The sequence below is a fragment of the Pleurodeles waltl genome, chromosome 5 (genome assembly GCF_031143425.1).
Source record: "Pleurodeles waltl isolate 20211129_DDA chromosome 5, aPleWal1.hap1.20221129, whole genome shotgun sequence".
NCBI classification, from domain to species: Eukaryota; Metazoa; Chordata; class Amphibia; order Caudata; family Salamandridae; genus Pleurodeles; species Pleurodeles waltl.
Genome location: NC_090444.1, coordinates 66,318,564 through 66,339,468, shown reverse-complemented (window position 1 = coordinate 66,339,468; position 20,905 = coordinate 66,318,564). Strand labels below are relative to the sequence as shown.

The following is a 20,905-nucleotide window of genomic DNA, read 5'->3' as shown; positions in this document are numbered from 1 at the left end:
GTGTCGTATGTGTTCCCATGACAACCTCTGGACTCACCTACCATGCACGCTCAACTGTGATTACAGACCAGTTCTCTCTCCAGAGGGAGGGGAAGATGAACTACTGAAGAACACTGGAAATGACAGGCACATATTATACCAGCATGACTTACAGACAATGCGTGGTGCTGAAGGATTCCCACTCACTCAGATGCTAGCAGATGGGATTCTCCACAGTACACAATAAAATAAAAGCTTATCTTATTCGATAAATATTGAATGAAAATATGCCAAAATTCATTTAATGTGAGCTATTCTAAAGTACCACAAGGATCATTGCTTCTATAAAACACATATTGCATGTGTACCAGTGTGACACTGCATCCAGGTGGCATTTTTGTGTCTTTAAAAAGTACGTATATAAATAAAACTCCCTCTGTGCTCTTGCTGGGTGATGCTATATGCTTTTGTACAATAACATTAGAAGGCTGCAGGGAATGTAGATAGGGCTTTCAATTTAGGAGCAATATGTATACATCTAAAAATCCTTTGGGCTCTGCCCATGTCTCTGTTGAACAGCAGATGCTTTTTCTGTTGTATGTACTTTCTGGACTTCAACTCCTCCCAGCTGTTTTCATTTGTCTAATCACTTGTTTCATCTGTGTGCAAGTCTTTTCATGCTGGTTTAGTTACTGTTCAAGATCATGTACTCTTACAACTGGAGGGTGGCAATTCCCTGTTCCATTCATTTAAGTTGGGCTATCCTAGAGTACCCCGAGGAGCAATGCTTCTATAAAAGCCATATTGCATCTGTACTAGTCTGACACTGCATCCAGGTGGCATTTTTGTGTTTTTAAACAGTACATAGTCCAAGACCAAGTCCAAGAATCAGAACTAGCACCCATTAGGTCAATCCTAGATGCGGCAGCAGGTCCCATCTAGGGCCTCAAGAAATATGATCACATCGCCCCCACCCCGATGGAGCTTCATTGGCTCCCCCTTCCGGCCAACACCATCTACAAAACCAGCTGCATCCTTTACAAAGTCATTATGACAGCCATGTTTACCATAACTGGTGGTGCTGGCACACCCCTAGCCAGAACTCAATCAGACTGCAGACTAAGAAGTATAAGAAGGAAAATACAAGGCAGCAGTCCTTTTCCATCTGTGTACTCATTAACAGTCCACAAACCGGCTACCTCGCTTATCACTCATTGACTTTACACTTGTCTGTGACCCTGAATAGTGCTCGCTACATTCATACATGCATACTGTATCCCTCAGCATATGAGGCTCATTGATTGAACCTGGTGGCTAATTTGGGAATAACTTTCATGGACATAAAGCTCAGTTGTATACATTTTAACATATCTGGAATAACTTTAATTATTATTTTAATGTGCACATTTGATTCTGTGACTGTGTTCAACTGTTTGTGTCATGAGTTGTTTTTATCATAAAGATCCATACTATAAATATCCACTAAGAACATATATCTAACCTGGTACCCTAATTTTGTTTATGTTTTTATTTCGGTTTATTTACTTTTCTCTTTTTAAATCTATTTAGGTTCTATATACCTCTTGCCTTTACTAATATCCTCATAGTGTAATCTCTTCCAGCTTCCCTTCATTTCCATCTTTTGTCTTTTCATCGTACAGTGTCTTCTTCTTTTCTCCCTCGTCTACCTGTTCAGAAGAGGTTTGAAGGAAAGAGAGTGGTGGATGCGTTAGGGGAATGGGAACAGAAGCTGGTGCAGGCAAAGAGCAGACAAGGAGTGAGAGAGAAATGGGAGGAGAGAGTGGGGAGTGAGGCAAAAAGGGAGAATAAGAGGAAGATACAACGCGGAGGGGTGGATAAAAAGAAGAGAGAGTGTGAAGATAAGGATATTGGAACAAGGGTATAGTCGAGGAGGCAGAGAATGGGAAAATGGCTAATGGAGGAAAGTGAAGGAAACACCTGATAGGGAGCAAATGACTGCTGAAGAGGGAATAGGGGTCTTGAAGAACGGAGAACGCAGTAGGTGATTTCATGGAAAAGAGGGAATGACAGCAATAAGGAAGATACAACTGGCTGTTTTGGTGCAAGGGTTTTCAGACACGGTCAAAATGAAAGTTTGCCACTTGAGCTTTCATACTACCCAAACAATCAGATTATTTGTTGAATCTGGTGCCACCTTGAGGACATTTGTGGTGACATATTAAAGAAGCTGGCTTTGGTGGTTTGAAGGTAGGCCTGGCCCTCCAAACTGGGCTGAGGGGAAGGAGGGTGGTGAGTAAAGCTAATGAAAACGTGGGTGGTGAAGAGAGTATGAAGAAGCAAGAAAGAGGGGCAAGGTTAAAGAGGAAGAGGCACAAGGCTGAAGAAAGAGAATAGAGTGGAAGGTACGGAGGTAGGTAGCAGGCAGAGCAGAAAGTGAAGAGTTGGAAGAGAATCTAAGAAGTATGGATTAACAGAGATATGAGACTGACAGAAAAGGGAAATACTAGAGTTAAAGAAGAGAGTGAAATAAAAAGACAAGTAAATGTAAAGGAGTAAAGTAAGACGAATATGTCATAAAGGGAAGTGAATCAAGGACAGATTAAAGGAGAAAGAAGAGGAGAAGAACAGTAGTTTGCAAAGAAGAGTATTCTGTTATTGGGAAAATAATAACTGAATAAAATGTTACGTTTGCAAAGGAGGTTTAATCAAAGTAAATTTATTTGGATCATGCTAATTCAAGGGTAATGCTAATTCCATACAGGATGGTATGTTCCTGGTTATTGTATTTTAGAGTATGATAATTGTATCGCAACCAAATTATAGCTAAGAGTTTAACTTTTTTCCATGGTTTTGTCACTAGATTGCATTGTAGAAGTGCAGCCACTATTGCAAATATAGATGTTAGCACCTTAGAATCATTTACATTAAGAACAGAACCACAAGGGTATCTGCACCTATCCTTTGGTGAGAGGGCTGAGCCAAAATCCCCTGGGAATCCCACATATCCCAAATATACTCATGAAATCAATTTGACCCAAATCTAAAAATAAAAATGGACTGCATATAGAACTTTGAGCCTTGGGGCTGTATCAGCACCAGCTTGAGCTACATGCTTTCTGACAAAACTGCTTTTCCCTTTTATTTCATTTTATCCATGGGCCAAAACTTGCAGCACTTAGAAGCAGGTGGTTCCCCTCTAGTAAGTTCTACAACGTGGACACTTATTTTTGCTTTCCTGTCTCCCCAGGTTTTGGTTGTGGTTGAAGGTGAGAGAAGCAATGGTCCTATGGATGCCGAATCTATGGCGCTCCAAAGGGGACGATCCCGTCAAGTGAAAATCAGATTGAACAGGAGATCCGTGGATGACATGGCTTACTTCAAGGACAAAGAGTTTATTGTGCAGTAGGAATTGTCAGTGCAAGGATTGTGCCCTCCAAGGAGAAGTCATCTTTTGATCCTCGCTTGCCATCACAGGTTTAATTAGAATTAAAATCTTATTAATATGTTGCCCCTTCTGGCTCATCACCTACTTTGCATTGTGGATTAGGTCGGCTCTAGGATTTACCAGCTTGCCAAGGCCTGGCTTCTTCCATCGCCCACTCATTCACGGCTGTGCTGGTGGAAAACCTCCTGCTTACCATGAAGAGGCCTAAGCAGTCTCCCCAGCTCAGCATCTTGGGCTTCTTTGGGCGAAAGCCCAAGTCCAAGCGAGAGCCTGCAGGGGGGGAGGAGAGGACAGTGACAAAGAGCCAAGAGGAGATCCACTTAACACTGACCCCCAGTGAGGGAGTGGCGCCGTCGTACCACGTTTTGGGCAGTGCCCCTCTGACAGATGTCCTGGAGTGTCCACTGTGCCTCTTACCGCAGCCACGGAACGCCTTCCCAACCCTCTCCTCGTGCCAACACCTGAGCTGCCTTGACTGCCTGCAGCAGTACCTGCGGATTGAGATCATGGAGAGCCGGGTGGAGATTGCCTGCCCGCAGTGCCCAGAGGCACTGCACCCCTGGGACGTACACCAGCTGCTCACGGATAACATCCTGCTGGAGCGCTATGAAGAGTACCTGCTGCGCAGGCTACTGGCATCTGACCCTGACAGCCGATGGTGCCCAGCCCCAGACTGCAGGTAGGAATTGTCCAACCATTAACAATTCTCAATGAATGTTACATCCTTTTGTTTAGCGTTGTAGAGTGCACAGTCTTCCTGTGACAAGGTATTGAACCAATCCTGGTGGTCTGGGCTGAAATCCAAAATGCTTATTTTTTTTAATAGTTTTTTATTCGGTTTTGTAACATTTACAACAGTTGCCATAGGGTATATCATTCTCAGGTACATTTACTATAATCACATCATGCAGGTAAACATAGACATACCAACAGCATCCAATGGTCCATAAAATGTATCAGGACTTCCATAAATGGGAAGTGGTATGAGGTGTTGTAGGCTGATGGGTTCCCCCTGTGCCCTGTCACAGTGTAGCTAAGGGGGGAACAATATAAACTGGGAGTGGGCAGAGTACCAAAGAGGTGGCGTCAGGTGGACATCATTAAGTGAAGTGCGAAAGCGTGGATAGTTGTGTATGTAAAGATGTACTTCCAAAATGCTTATGAGGTTTGCATCGCAGACTAGAGTCTGATTAGCTTGTGAAAATGAGCTTTTGGTAGTGTCAACTTCAATGAGTTGTGGTGTTCTGTATGTTTCTGGTTTTTGACTGGTGAGATTGGGTGGCTGTACCAAATCTCTTAGGCTTCTCCAGGATAAAAGGTACTCCCATTGTCCGGTGGAGGTGTGTGCACGTAAGTGTGTGTGGGCATGTTTATGAAAGCTGGTGATGGCAAGTGTTGTTGAGTGCTGTCTGTCAAATAAGGGTGTGTTTGGGGGACATAAGCTGTTGTGGCAATTGCGATACCTAGTTATGGCCCTGGTTACGAGTTAGGCAGAATTCCATACTTAGATTCCCAGTGACCGGAATTATTGTCACCAACCAGTATCTCCGCATGGAATTCTTCCTACTCTGAGGTGGAACCCTTGGAATAGGGAGTAACTATGTGGACCTGGAATTACCATGCAGAATTTAGCATGGAATTCCCTTTTCCAAGGGGTTTACCACTGCTATCTACCCCTTGCTCTGAGCTGATGGTAAATGACAGCAGTCACTTCCTAGTTGTGTGGGGGAAAGTAGGAGAAGGAAAGAGCAGTTTTGGCAGGGGGTGCATTGCATGCTCCCCCCTTGCCAAAGAAAAGCTTGGCCAGGGAATGGGGAGATGAAACATGGCTGCTGTTTCAGGCAAAACCTCATGCAATTTTAGCAGCTGGTCAAGTTGGGTCCATACAGTCGCGAATAGATGGATCGGAATTATATACATTAATTCTGCCCTCAACCCATCCCCCTAATTTGTAATCAGGCCTTATATGTCACATCTGTGCAGCTTCCAATGTGTGTGTAGCGTTCTCTCTAAAGGGCACTGATGGATATTGTGTATGTAGAAGAATAACTTTTTCCTGTTACCTCTCTGATTTACAACGCCCTAGACAAGCACACAAAGGGCCTGATTTAGAGTTTGGCAGAGGGGGTTACTCCATCTCAAAAGTGACATAAGTCCACTCTATTACGATTCCATATCATCCTATAGAACTCGTAATACGGCGCAAGGGATATCCAAGGGCGTAGTTAACCACCTGGTATACCAGCTACAATGGTGGTGATACAGGATCAGATTAAATTGTTTTATGACCCTTAACTTTGATCTCGGGCTTACAGGCCATCACATGTTAGGAGAAACTAATAAATTCCGCAAGAATAAACTACAATCACACAGCTGCGGGGTGGGGACCAAAAGAAAACCTAAACGTTTACTAAAAGAGTTATAGAGAGGAAGAGAAATTATTGAAAGGGCAGAGAAAAAGTGAGTTAGAAACAAATGGAGTGAGACAGCATAAAGGAAAGAAATTAAAATATGAATAACGAAGGAAAGAAAAAGAAGCTCGAATGAAAAAGGGCACAAAAGAACATGGGGAAAAAGGAAAGAGATGTAAAAGAAGAAAAGGAAGAAAAGAAAGAAGAATGGATGGAAATAAGAAAAGATAGAAACAACCAAATAAATCTGAACATTTGTGGAGAGGAAGAAGGAAAGCAGAAAAATACGTGAAATAACAAAGAGAAACTGTGAGATGAAAGGATGGGTCACTGGAGGAAAGAAAAGAAAACCGAATTAACAAATCAACAAATTGAAGGAATATAAAAATTAAAAAGGCGCAAATGAACAGCATGAGCATGATACGAATAAAGGGATATGAAGAAGGACAGAGAGCTAGGAAAAGGTCAGATGGAATGAGAGAAGACTAGACAGGATGAAATAAAGATGGAAAGACAATCAAATATGAATGAAAACAAGGGGAAGATGATGGACAGAAGGAAGGGAACAAGCATAAAAGAAAAGCAAAATAATTGAAAGATGAATGCGACAAATATGCTAGTAATGGTAAATTTGTAGTTTTTGGCCGAATTCCTTTAAAATCTTTCTGTAATATTTCCAATTTTGCACCATTTTCTGCAAATATTCCCCAGGGGTACAATGCCCATGGCACTTCATACTAGGGACAGGGATCATTCACTTTACTCATATATTTGGATAAAAGTGGGTAGTATTTTATTTTCCTGGCTACTCCCTTGGGGATATCGATCACGTTTGTGAAGGAGTAATCAGTCTGCCAAACTCTAAATTAGGCCCAATGTGTCTCTCTTTTCAATTCCCAAGCAATTATGAAAGAACCATTCCTAACACAACCTTCTTTTAATTGTGTGTTTTTGTAAGGTGACACCTGTTGCGTGCCGGCCATGCTGGAGCACTTGGGTGTATACCTACCTATCTGACTTACAGGCTTGGTAGCTGCTGGACAGGCAGAATCCATGGGAGGAATGAGCCCCTTTGATGTTTTGCTACAATGGATGAGTGGCCAGCCCTGTGTTCAGACATCTGCTGATGTACAAGTACTCTACTCACCTCTCAGTCACAGGTTCAGCACATTCCAGAGTCTGGGACATGAACTCCATAAGCCTCGCCTCCAGTCTTGTTGCTTGAGGATTCCTTGTGTGTCTGGTATGAGGTGGATGAATTTAGGCCCCTGGCTGCCATGCTGTGAGGTGCCAGTTCTTACAGATACTCAGGACATTGCTTCCAGTGTACTTTGTGCATGATGTGCAGTGCTTTGACTCTATTGTTTAAACCAGCCGGGGGGCACTGGAGTGCTTGTAAATGTCATTTCACCAGTACTGCTTTGAGCTTCTCATGATGGAGAGTTGAAAGATGTAAATGGACTTTTGGGACAAGGGCAGCTGAACAGAATTAGGGTGGCTTAGAAAAATTACATTATGCATCAAAATGGATTCCCATGTTGTTGGGTTTTGCTGATGTGGATAGCGATGATCCCAAGATTGCAAGCTGTTTGAACGTAATTTTTGTGGGATATTCTAGGATCTCGGATTTAGCTCTCTCCTGACAAGCAAACACCTTTATCCAATGTTCATGTTGTCCATACACTGGTAATACCTGCTGTACTCTAAGATTTGAATTTTAGTGTCATTTTCGTACATTTGGAAATGCACTGGACTTTGCTGTAGAACCTGTCCTTGTAGGCAGAGTTTGCTGATGAACAGTAGGGTAGAGAGGGACGCCTACTGTGGAGCGAGGAAGGGTCATGTTGTGTTGTTCATGAATTGTGATTGATACCGCACACTTTTGCCTGCAAGCTTCCTCCTGGCATCAACTGTGAGTACACAATTCCACTGACTAGGTGATGCTTTGAGAGAGTACACCTGCACTGGGGCAGTTCTGAAAACCTCACACATTCTTCTTGCATTTTCAGCACTATGGTGTGGTTAACAGTGTTGAAAACTGCTAAGAGATTGAGAAGGACAAGGCTGTTTGTTGGCCTTCATCAAGTGTGATGTGGCGATCCTCTTTTACGTTTGCCTGTGTTATTCTGTTGCCGTCCCAGGTCTAGTGTCAGAGCTGTGGTCCTGAAGCAGGTAGTTGTGCTCTACAAAGTCTTGCAGCAGATCTTTCACAAGAACTCAACTGGAATTATGACATTCGGGAAATCACCAGGTAGCTAGCCAGAATCTGTGGGTCCAGAGCTGTTTTTTTCAAGATGGGTATGATGACTGTGTCTTTCAATATCACAGGGGCATTTTTCTTTATGATGGATAAGGTTAGCATCCAAAGCCAATTTAAATAAAAAGAAACATTCCTTTGAAATACATATTTGTTTCAACCTCTATACATTTTGAAAATGACGGTGTCCCTTCATCAGGAGATAATGTTATATAACCTATGAACAAAAATGATTGTAATTCATTGTCAATCAACAAGACCTTAAAAGTGCATATGAACCAATCTTAATTCCACAATGATGATTTAGTGCCTCAATAAGCAAAATCTACTCTTATTAGATGCAGGAGCTGGCATTAGACCCAAACACCAGCACATCCTCCTTCTGCCTTTTCCGATTTACTACAGGTTGTTGTAGCCAGATCTGATCCTCACCCCTAGTCCAATAGAAATCTCAAAATGTAAAGGTGACCCACATACGTTTTAGTGTGCATCTTCATCCAGATTTAACGTGATATTGCCAATCTTTTCATTGATTTTAAATGGTACCCGGAATTTGAATTATATCTAGATATAATACCTGACCTATTAGGCAAAGGACTGTATGCCAGATTCCGTTTCGGAACATTACCATTAATGGCCTTGATGAGCAGATGGGGATCCAATTTAACATCTGATACTTGTCCTGTGTGTGGTAATTCCCCGGAAACAGTAGAGCATTTTATGTTTTTCTGTCCTGCTTATTTAACTCAAAGGTCTAAATGGATCCGTGGCACTTGTCGGGAATTGAAGTTAAGAAAATGTGCTTTAGCTTGGAGGATTCTAAAAAGTCACAATTCAAGTGTGTTAATTTATGCTGTAAGCAGGTTTTTAGTAGAGGCATGGCGTATACGTAACTTTTATCTATAATGATTTTATCTGGTTTTAGCTCGGGCAGAATGGATTTTACTTCTTTTTATAAATTTGGTTAATGGTAGATTTGTATTGTTCTATTTATGATGATTATTTTACTTTGCTTTGTATTGCTTTGATGGCCTGCTGGCCGAATAAAGCTTGTGTGTGACTAACGTGATATTGCAACATAATTTGTTATGTATAGCATGACCAATCTGGTTCTTCATTGAGTCCAAAGGGACTCGTGATACACAAAAAGTTAATGTCTAAATTCACTCTCTTCCTCTCCAGCTGATAGCACTGGTGGAAGCCCATGCTCCTCTCTGTGTATCTTTTATGATCAGAACTGGCTCCCGGTTGGTATATTTGCTCTGGGTTATCTCTACCTGTTGTTATCTTCTGGGAGTTGTGGATGCCAGAACTAGACAGAACTGTAGCTGATGCTTCATCAATAATACGTGTTAGCATGACCTTCCTTTCTGATGATTGCCCCTCTCCTGGTGCACCCCAAAATGTTCTTGGCTCCAGGGCCTAATTTAAGAAAGACCGGGCTCAGTCCTTGCAATGCGGTAATATTTCAGTGTACAACTGTACCAGAAGGTAATGTTAAATAGGATTTGTCTGGCAATCCATGCTGCTTTGTCACTTTGTGGGCAGAAAATGTTGTCCCCTGGAGATGACCACCCACTTCAGAACAAAAGGACTACAGGTTTGGACTCCGTGGTGAGCCCTGGATAATTTTGGATTTACAGACCCATATTGTACCAGGCAGGTACAGCAAACTAGTTGGCCCTCCAGAGGCAAGTGCTGTTGTTAGCGTAAAGGACAGCACTTGCTGGCAGTCGTTGTGGTTGGAAATAAGAATAAATATTGAAAAAAACAAGGGTAATCCAAACGTTATGCCACAATATCCACAACAATATTCCCTTGCAGCCGTAAAATCACTGAATGTTGTTTCAGTCCACAGGATATGTGTTCATGGGTCTCGGTGTGGCCTTCTGAACCTATAGAGAAAAAACGCAACAGGTGCTGTGGCTCCTGAAGGACATTATCCCTAGGTTTTTGTGCCTGACTTTTCCTAATCAGAGACTTAGGCCCTCATTATGACATTGGCGGTAAGTACCGCTTACTGCCATGCCGACTGCTGCCAACATACCGGCACCGCGGCGGTTTACTGCTACCCATATTATGACCCACACATAGCAATCCGTCACTGTACAGACACACACACAAGTCCGCCAGACCAAAGGTCAGTGATAAACTGGCGGTACCAAAACCCACACTGTTACGCCAACAGAACTACACCCACAGCATTATGACCCACGAATCACCGCGGCGGACTTTGAACCATGGTAAACCACTGGCGGGTACATACAGCCGCGCTGAAAATACACACACACATACAAAACAATACCACATTGGACAATTTGAATAACACACACCTGACACACATACACACACCACACCCACACACCCATACCACTATAAAACACACACACACATTACCCACAACCCTTTACGACTCAAAAAAATTGACAACTGAGAGACACACCAACAGCACCCACAGAACCAGTGCCACAGAACACCATACACCATCCACGCACTTCTCACCCCACACACCCTCACACACACCATACACACTACCCCCATGGCACCACAAAGACACCCCAGGTTCTCAGAGGAGGACCTAAGGGTCATGGTGGAGGAAATCATCCGGGTAGAGCCACAGCTACTTGGATCACAGGTGCAGCAGACATCCATTGCTAGGAAGATGGAGCTATAGCGGAGAATCGTGGACAGGGCCAATGCCGTGGGATAGTACACCAGAACAAGGGATGACATCAGGAAGAGGTGGAACGACCTACGGGGGAAGGTGCGTTCTGTGGTCGCAAGACACCAGATAGCTGTACAGAGGACTGGCGGTGGACCCCCACCTCCTCCCCCACAACTAACAACATGGGAGGAACAAGTCTTGGCAATACTGCATCCTGAGGGCCTGGCAGGAGTAGCAGGAGGACTGGACTCTGGTAATTCAGCTCTTTACTACTTTCACCCCCCTACCTGCATGCCATCACAAACTCCCAGCCTCACCCCCTTACCCCCATCACTCCACCACCTCACATATACCAGACCATCAAAACCCACCCATCCAAATACCAAGCCCTGCATGCAACACCAATGCATGGACCCTATCACAGACCTGCATGAACACCCATCACTAAATCATGCACATTAGAGAGAATCAGCTAGCCCACAAAATCACTACTCACACAAGGCAAAGCTGACAGGGCAATCACAACCATACAGGGCAACACACCCATGCACAAGATGTCACATGCAGAAACTATAACACTGCATTTACATCCCCACAGGTCCCCCCACCCAACGTCACCAGAAAGGAGGTGGCAGCAACATCCAGTCCCCCCCAAAGAGGCCCACAGTGATGACAGCAGCTCTGCTGGCCTGGATCTGGATGACCAACCTGGTCCATCAGGGATCTCCGAACAGTCGGTTACCCAGGCACGGTCCCATACCACCACAGAGCCTCCCCCCTCAGGAAACAGCACCACAGCACCCACCCAGCGGGCCCATATGTCTGTCCCCAGGACACATCAATCAGCAGTGTGTCCACCACTACAGGGACCTCAGGCAACCCCACAAACACAGGACGATTACGGACCTGGGATCAGTGGTAGTGGGCACACGGTTCAGGGGACAGAGGCACAGGACAACAGGGAAACTGGGAGGACTGCTGTGCGACAGGAGGAGGACAGGTCCAGAGAACCGACTCTTCACGAGGCACTCACCAACATCCTGGGAGCATACCACCATTCCCAGGAGACGATGGGCCAGATACTGGACAAGTTGCAGGAGACCCAGCCGCTGCAGGAGGGACAATACCTGGGGATCAGGGAGGACCTGAAGAACATCCACACCACCCTGGTCACCATTGCAGGGGTGCTGGCTGACATGGCCAATACCATGAGGGAGGCAGTGGCACACCACTGGGCCCCTGACACTAGACAGACTACTGAACAGCCCTCCACCTCCGCTGCCGTTAGTGGACAGGAGGCCACGCCACAGGACCAACAGGCCACCAGCACCCCTCCCCCTGCAGAAGGAGAACCACCCCGCAAACAGTCCCTGCAATCCAGGCAGAAGCCAGAGAGCATTGCCAAGACCCCCGCTAGGAAATAAGACTCTCCTGATTGTCACCCTTGTGTCCCACTCTGTCACCCTGTCCACCTTGAACTGCCATTGCTCCCCTTCCTATGCCCCCTTGGACAATGCACCTGTGATACAAATAGACTGGACTCTATCCTGGACTTTTCTCCACCATCCCCCCAGCCCATTGCACATCCCCTTCTACCTCTTAGCACTTAAATAAAACACCCTTTGAAAAAATACAAGTATGGAGTATGTCAAATGATTTAACTATGTATTTGTTTAACAAGGGTTAAACACTGCAATACAACTGTACAGTAATGAATACATAGGAATGACCTGTAGTTGGCTACAGTCACCACACCAGGTGCCAGAGTGGGGCACAGATATCTGAAAATAGAGTTGCCAAAGGGTACAGTAAGCGGCCATAGAAGTGGGAGAATCTGCCTGCCATGTACAGTGTCAAAAACAAAACTATCAATGCAGATTGAAGTTACAGTGTCTTACCTGTGTTCCACTGGAAGTACTGTCATATAATAGCTGTGCTGTTGTCCTCATCCTCTGCCTCCTCATCTTCACTGTCCACAGGGTCCACTACTGCCCCACGCCCATCTCCAGCCTCCTCCTCTTGCAGAAAAGGCACCTGGCGTCTCAAGGCAAGTTTATGCAACATACAGCATGCCACGATTATCTGGCACACCTTCTGGGGTGAGTAGCACACGGATCCACCTGTTAGATGGAGGCACCAAAACCTGGCTTTCAGGAGGCCGAATGTCCTCTCAATTATTCTCCTTGTTCGCCCATGTGCCTCATTGTAACGTTCCTCTGCCCTTGTCCTGGGATTCCTCACAGGGGTCAGTAGCCATGAGAGGTTGGGGTAACCAGAGTCACCTGCAATTATCGACTCCACTAGGTGGGAACCAGGGCTCACCAATTAGCCACACCCGGTGTCTCTGGAGTTAAGCCATCATATATGGGATGCTGCTATTGCTCAGGATATAGGCATCATGCACAGAGCCAGGATACTTTGCATTGACATGGGAGATGTACTGGTCCGCCAGGCACACCATCTGCACATTCATCGAGTGAAAGCTCTTTCGATTTCTGAACACTTGTTCATTTCTCCGGGGGGGACAAATGCTATATGTGTACCATCAATTGCCCCAATAATGTTGGGGGTATGTCTGATTGCATTGAAGTCAGCTTTCACTGTGGCCAAATCCTCCACCTGGGGGAAAACGATGTAGCTACGCATGTGTTTAATCAGGGCAGACAACACTCTGGTCAGCTCTATTGAGAACATTGGCTGTGACATTCCTGCTGCCAAGCCCACTGTCACTTGGAAGGAGCCAGTTGCAAACAAATGGAGCACAGATAGGACTTGCACAAGAGGGGGGATCCCGGTGGGGTGACGGATAGCAGATATCAGGTCAGGCTCCAGTTGGGCACACAGCTCTGTGATTATGGCCCTGTCAAGTCTATAGGTGAGGATAATGTGCCTGTCCTCCATTGTTGACAAGTCCACCAGCGGTCTGTACACTGGGGATGTCTCCATCTCCTATTCATCCGCAGCGGTTGTAATCTAGGGGGCAAAACGGGGAGCAGCTGGTCAGTATTGCACATTTCCAAACCCTACACTGCATTGCATGTTGTGACTGTAATAGTATGTCGTTGGATAGGCCCAAATGGTGCCTATGTGTACTGTGACGCACTTAGGTGCCATGGCCTGCCCTCCCCCTGAAATGGCATCCCCCTGTCCTGTTTGGAGGGACAGGTGAAAATGAGGTAGTCCGCTGACGTTGTGCGCCATTGCAGGAGGCGGTCAAGTACCGCCGTGCAACACCTCATTGGTTGTCTATGGGCCCTATAGGTTACAGTGGCCAATGGTGATGTACGCCGGTGGTGACGGTATGCACCGCCGCGGACGTGACCGCCATTTTCTATCTGTTCACTCACTTGCTACCTGACCTTCGACAGGAGAGGGCCTACAATGCACGTGCCATCGCCAAGGAGGTGCGGACCCTGGGGATCTATGACAGGCGGAGCACACACTGTCGCAAACGGTGGGAGGACCTGAGACGCTGGGCAAGGAAGACGGCGGAGGCCCAGCTATGGATGGCCTCCCAATGGGGACTGGGTGCCCGTTGAACCCTGCCCCCCCTGATGGCCCGCATACTAGCGGTGGCCTATCCGAAGCTGGATGGGCGCTTGAGGGCATCACAGCAGCCACAAGGGGGTGAGTACAGTTTCCAAATATACTACTTGCGCGTGGTGGGGTGGTATCTAGGTGGGGGATGTGGGCCTGTGGGTGCCCCTAGGCCAGGCAGGACATTGCAGGGCAGGTTCCATGTTGGGCAGGGGCTGATGAACACCACCTCCAACCAAGCTAGTTGGCATCCACTACTGGGCAGGGGTCTGTGGGTCTCAGGTATGCTGCTATTGCCGTTAGGTATTCCTGTCCATGGGCTGGTGACTAGCATTGTGATTGGTTAGTGCCTTGTCTAGTGCATATGGCTGTTCCATGTGTGTGTGTGTGTCGTGTACGCCAACGCTGGTGTTGTTGCTGGCATTGACCAAGTGTATCCTTTGGCTCTTCCCCCCCCCCTTTTGTTTTGTCACCCTGTCCTTATGTGCATTAGCATCAACTGGTGGAGGAGCAGAGGCACTGGCGATGGAGGGAGCTGCATCCCACAGGGCCCATGAGGCCGAATCCACCGACGGTGAGGGCACCAGTTGGACGGAGGGCGAGGGGAGCACCAGGGTGGAGGCAGGAGGGGACAGTTCGGACTGTGATACTTCCTCCAATGGCAGCTCCATGATGGTGGCGGACACCTCTGTGCCCACCCCAACTACAGGTACAGCTGCCACCTCCTGTACCAGCACCGCCCTCCCAGCAGCCCCTCAGCGAGTTTCCTGTGCCCACTCACCCAGGAGGGTGGGCATCTCCTTTGCCCCAGGCACCTCAGGCCCTGCCCCAGTTAGCCCTGCTGCCCTGAGTGAGGAGGCTATTGACCTCCTGCGATCCATCTCTGTAGTGAATGCCATCCAGAAGCTGGCAGGCCATTTGCAACAAACAAATGCATTCCTGGAGAGCATTCACTCTGGCATGGCGGCCCAACAGAGATCAATCCAGGCTCTGGCCTCCTCCATGATGGCAGCCATTGTCCGTGTCTCTAGCCTCCCCCCTCCAACTTCCTCTGCCCAGTCCCATTCCCCTCAACCCCAACCTATCCCAAGCACACATTCAGACCAGCATGCACCCAAGACAACACACAGGAGTGGCTCAGGCAAACACAAGCACCACACATCATCACACAGGCACTCACACAAACACCATCCAGATGCAGACATAACAACACCCACTGCCTCCACTGTGTCCCCCTCCTCGTCCACCACCCTCCCAGTAGCGTCTCCACTCACACCTGCATGCAGTACATCATCATCCACTACCCCCATCACCATCACGCCTATCACTACACACCCCTCACTGGCAGTCACCACCCCCACATCCATGCACACATCCCCTGTGTCCTCTCCCACTGTGTCTGTGCCTAAGGTACACAAACGCAAGCACTCAGACACCCAACAGCCATCCACCTCACAATAGCATCCAGCCCGTGCACCTGCACCCAAAAAAACAGCAGACACCTCCAACAACCACTCCCTCTTCCTCCACTCCTAAACCTTCACCCTCTTCCCGCCCCAGTGTCCCTAAGAAGCTTTTCCTCTCTGCCGTTGACCTCTTCCCTCCCCCTCCCCCCGTCCTTCACATCAGGCCAGGGTGGTCAGAACCCAGGCTAGCACCTCAGCCACCCATTCCACGGCCACAGCAGTGTCGGCAGCTACTGCAGGTGGGAGAGGCTCCAGGGAACCAACCGTCAGCACTGACAGTGTGCCTGCACCAGCTGCCAAGGGGAAGGACAAGGAGGCACCACCAGCGGGCAAAGGGAAGGGCAAAGAGGCACCACCAGCTGCCAAGGGGAAGGGCAAGGATGCACCACCAGCTGCCCAGGGGAAGGGCAAGGAGGCACCACCAGCTGCCCAGGGGAAGGGCAAGGAGGCACCACTAGCGGCCAAGGGGAAGAGCATGGAGGCACCACCAGCTGCCAAGGGGAAGGGCAAAGGGGCTGCACCTGCAGGCAGGACGGACAGAAGGCCTGGTGCTGGAACTGATTTTGAGCCCCCACCACCAACCATGGCTGTTCAGCCGTCCGAGGCTGCAGGGGAAGGACTGGAGCCTCCCCCCACCACTGGCATCCCCGACACCAGCACCAGCACCGCCACCAGCACTGCCACCAGCACCACTGCCAGCAGCAGCAGCCCCAGTGGGCAGCCGTCAGAGGCTGCAGGGGAAGCGCTGGAGCCTCCCCCCACGACTGCCTGCACCGCCACCAGCACTGCCACCAGCATTGCCACTAGCACCACTGCCAGCAGCAGAAGCCCCAGTGGGCAGCCATCCAAGGCTGCAGGGGAAGGGCTGGAGCCTCCCCCCCACCACTGCCAGCACCGCCACCAGCACCACTGCCAGCAGCAGCAGCCCCAGTGGGCAGCCATCTGAGGCTGCAGGGGATGGGCTGGTACCTCCCCCACCACTGCCAGCACCAACACCAGCACTGCCACCACTGAGCAGCCGTCACCGCCGGCGGGCAGTGTGTAGTCCTACCTCCATGGGCTGTAGTGCGTCCTGGACCCTGCAAATTCTGTGGGTCTGACACCCAGGTGAGAGACTGTGACCTTTCACTCCCCAAGATCTGCATCACAGGGCACAATGCCCCCTCCAGAACCAGTGGAAGAAGCCATCCACTCACCCCCTCCTTGCCAGGATGAAGCACACAGGGCACAAGGCCCCCTCCAGAACCAGTGGAAGAAGCCATCTATTCACCCCCTCCTTGCCAGTATGAAGCACACAGGGCACAAGGCCCTCTCCAGAACCAGCAAAGAAGCCACCCACTCACCCCCTCCTTGCCAGGATGAAGCACACAGGGCACAAGGGCCCCTTCAGAAGCAGTGGAAGAAGCTATCCACTAACCCCCTCCTTGCCAGGATGAAGCACATAGGGCACAAGGCCCCCTCCAGAACCAGTGGAGAAGCCTTCCACTTGAGAGACTGTGGCTTTGCACTCCCCAGGACCAAGCAGTGGGCAAACCACCCACTTGAGAGACTTTGGCCTTGCACTCCCCAGGACCAAGCAGTGGCCAAACCACCCACTTGAGAGACTGTGGCTTTGCACTCCCCATGACCAAGCAGTGGGCAAACCACCCACTTGAGATACTGTGGCTTTGCACTCCCCAGGACCAAGCAGTGGGCACACCACCCACTTGAGATACTGTGGCCTTGCACTCCCCAGGACCAAGCAGTGGGCAACCCACCCACTTGAGATACTGTGGCTTTGCACTCCCCAGGACCAAGCAGTGGGCACACCACCCACTTGAGATACTGTGGCCTTGCACTCCCCAGGACCAAGCAGTGGGCAACCCACCCACTTGAGAGACTGTGGCCTTGCACTCCCCAGGACCAAGCAGTGGGCAAACCACCCACTTGAGAGACTGTGGCCTTGCACTCCCCAGGACCAAGCAGTGGGCAAACCACCCACTTGAGAGACTGTAGCTTTGCACTCCACAGGACCAAGCAGTGGGCAAACCACCCACTTGAGAGACTGTGGCTTTGCACTCACTAGGACCAAGCAGTGGGCAAACCACCCACTTGAGAGACTGTGGCTTTGCACTCCCCAGGACCAAGCAGTGGGCAAACCACCCACTTGAGAGACTTTGGCCTTGCACTCCCCAGGACCAAGCAGTGGCCAAACCACCCACTTGAGAGACTGAGGCCTTGCACTCCCGAGGACCAAGCAGTGGGCAAACCACCCACTTGAGAGACTGTAGCTTTGCACTCCCCAGGACCAAGCAGTGGGCAACCCACCCACTTGAGAAACTGTGGCCTTGCACTCCCCAGGACCAAGCAGTGGGCAAACCACCCACTTGAGAGACTGTGGCTTTGCACTCCCCAGGACCAAGCAGTGGTCAAACCACCCACTTGAGAGACTGTGGCTTTGCACTCCCCAGGACCAAGCAGTGGGCAAACCACCCACTTGAGATACTGTGGCCTTGCACTCCCGAGGACCAAGCAGTGGGCAGACCACCCACTTGAGAGACTGTGGCCTTGCACTCCCCAGGACATCGTACAGGGCATGTAGCCCCCTCCAGGACCAGTGGTGTTGTACCATCTTCCGGCTGAGGTGCCCCCCCATTCCCTGTCCCCCTGAGGTGCCTGTGTATTTTAGACCTGATGCCCTTGCAGTGTTCTCTCCGTGTTGTTGCAGGAGTCAAGTGGGGCCTTGGCTAATGTGATGTGGCCCTGTAGACCACAGACATTGAGGACTGGGCAGTGTCCCTCCATTTGTATATATGTATATACTGTTTTGATTTTGAATCACAAATTTCTAGTATTGTATCTTATTACACTCACTTTAATCAATTCCTTTTGTCCTTGCATTATTCCTGAGGGGTACGTGGTGTATATTATGTTACTGCATCTGTTTGTGTGTATGGTGTTAGGGTTGGGGGTGTTGCATGTTGCGTGTCATTCTCATTTTCCTCCCCCCTCCCTTGTGTGCTAGGTGGCAGTACTCACTGTGGTCGTCTTCGCCTTTGTTGATGTTCGTAGTGAATGAGGAGGTATACAGTCATGGGAAATATGTGCAACTCGGGCTCCATGGCATCGTGGTTCTTCCTTGAGTCGCCAGGGGTGAGTTCTTTGTCTTCTGTTTCCGCCGTGTTTTTGACATCGTTGGTACCGCCCTGGAAAAGGTGGCGGATAGGCCTGTTGTAATACAGTGGACGGTACATTGTCTTCCGCCTGGCTGTAGGTGGTTACCGCCGCGGTGCTTGTTGCTACCGCCGTGGCGGTCGGTGTGGTAAAGTGGCTGTCTGTGTGGGCGGTTTCCGCCATGGTCATAATTCATTTTTTTTTACTGTGGGTCTGTTGGCGGTATTACCGCCGCTTTATCACCGACCGCCAGGGTTGTAATGAGGGCCTTAATTCTCTTAAGGCTGAGATTCATCAAAGACCAATCTTTTTGGAAGATGAAGCCTCACACACTTTATGTGTCATACTTCATCATAGGCAACCTCTCCCCACCCTAGTAGGATAATACCACTAGGGTGGACTCAACCTCCTGGAGAAGAAGGAGTTCTTAGATAAGGTATTACTGGACAATAGGGGAGCCAGACAAAGCTAAAAATACCTAGAGGTGCCTAAGCTATCACCTTTATGGTCAGGGACTTCTGGTATATCTAAAAACTAAAATCTAGATGGACCCTGAGAACAATGACTCAATCCATCCCCATTACGCCAACGTGTTTCTGCCCTTAGCTGTTGCCTATACTGGTCACAGGAATTCATCAGGGCCAAGGATCCCTAACGGACTGGCCTAATCACCATTACAAACAATGAATGATCGTAACAATGTGAATCCTACCTTGTTTTATTAGTTGTACCCTAACTTGGAGCAACCCAGTCTGGGAGGAGAACAATCAGCATGATTACGACTTTGGTGGATGGAATACTCGGATATCCCCTTGTCATTTTACAAGTTCCATAGAGTGTTATGGAACTTGTAATACAGCGGGCGGGATATCCGTCACGTTTGTGACGGAGTGTCCCATCCGCCAAGTTCGTAATCATGCCCAATGTCCTCTATAGTCACTCATTTGTCAAGAGGCCCATTGTGCCTCAACACGTAGAATGCGCTATGCTCCCAGTCACTGGGAACCTAAAACTATGCTAGACAGGCCGTACCAGTTCACGTATACTCAAGAACAGTGATGCAGGTATGTTGGATCCTCAACACTCATCTCTTATCACTAGAGCTTCTGCTGTGTGGCTGAGCATCCTGTAGATGTAATTAAAGAGTGATACACCTCTGGATACAGCCTCCTATTGATGCAATAGTGTCACCTTCAATCCCCCTCTGATAACAGTGCTCTCCGTTATGCAAACAATTATGCTTGGCTAATCAGTACTGATTTAGATCTTGGCAGAGGGGAATACTCCGTCACAAATGTGACAGATATTCCGTTTGCCGTATTACGATCCCATTATAGCCATGGAAATCGTAATATGGCAGACTGAATATCCGTCACATTTGTGAAGGAGTATTCCATCCGACGAGATCTAGGCCCGGAATAACATCTATGCACATTATAAGGCCAACAAGGCATTAATCAGGCTATTAAGAGGCTTCCAGATGCCCTTGTGAAACCCCACCCTGAATCTAGCCATTTCCAAAGAGATGCCTGCTTCATCCAGGCTCAGAGAGTGGACCGCCTGTTTGTGACCCAATCCTGGCTCCCAGTTCAGAATTAATTACTGCTGGTGGACCTGTCAGCGCAGCATCACTGCATCGAAAGATGCGGCAGAGTCACAGCATGGGCGGAGCAGTCGCAATGGTTCATGTAAAAGACATCAGGGTCACCTTTTCCCCTGACACCCCTAAATAATGCAGAAGCACTTCTGGTTAGTCATTTGTTATGTGTGTCTCAATGCCTGTACATGATGCATTAGGATATGAATCCCTCATTATCTAGAAACTATTTAAGTTAGTGCCCTCCGTATGCTTTAGCTGTAGTCTCACTAGACCTTTCAATAATTTCAGTGCTGATCTACAGGGAACCATCACACAACAACAATCACACAACAAGCATTTACAAATTCAATAGATTTCATCCATTCCAATCCTAAACCAGGACATTCACAAAGATAGTTTTTGGCAAGGGG

At 48.3% G+C, this 20,905-nt stretch overlaps 1 protein-coding gene across 1 annotated transcript in view; it reads left to right on the top strand.

Moving 5' to 3' along the window:
- LOC138295344 (E3 ubiquitin-protein ligase RNF19A-like) overlaps positions 1-20,905 on the top strand; it is a 313,219-nt gene that overhangs the window by 30,839 nt on the left and 261,475 nt on the right. The window contains exon 2 of the mRNA XM_069233576.1: positions 3,209-4,085. Coding sequence (XP_069089677.1) covers positions 3,601-4,085 — 485 coding nt within the window. The 5' untranslated portion in view covers positions 3,209-3,600. The remainder of the gene's footprint in view (positions 1-3,208; positions 4,086-20,905) is intronic.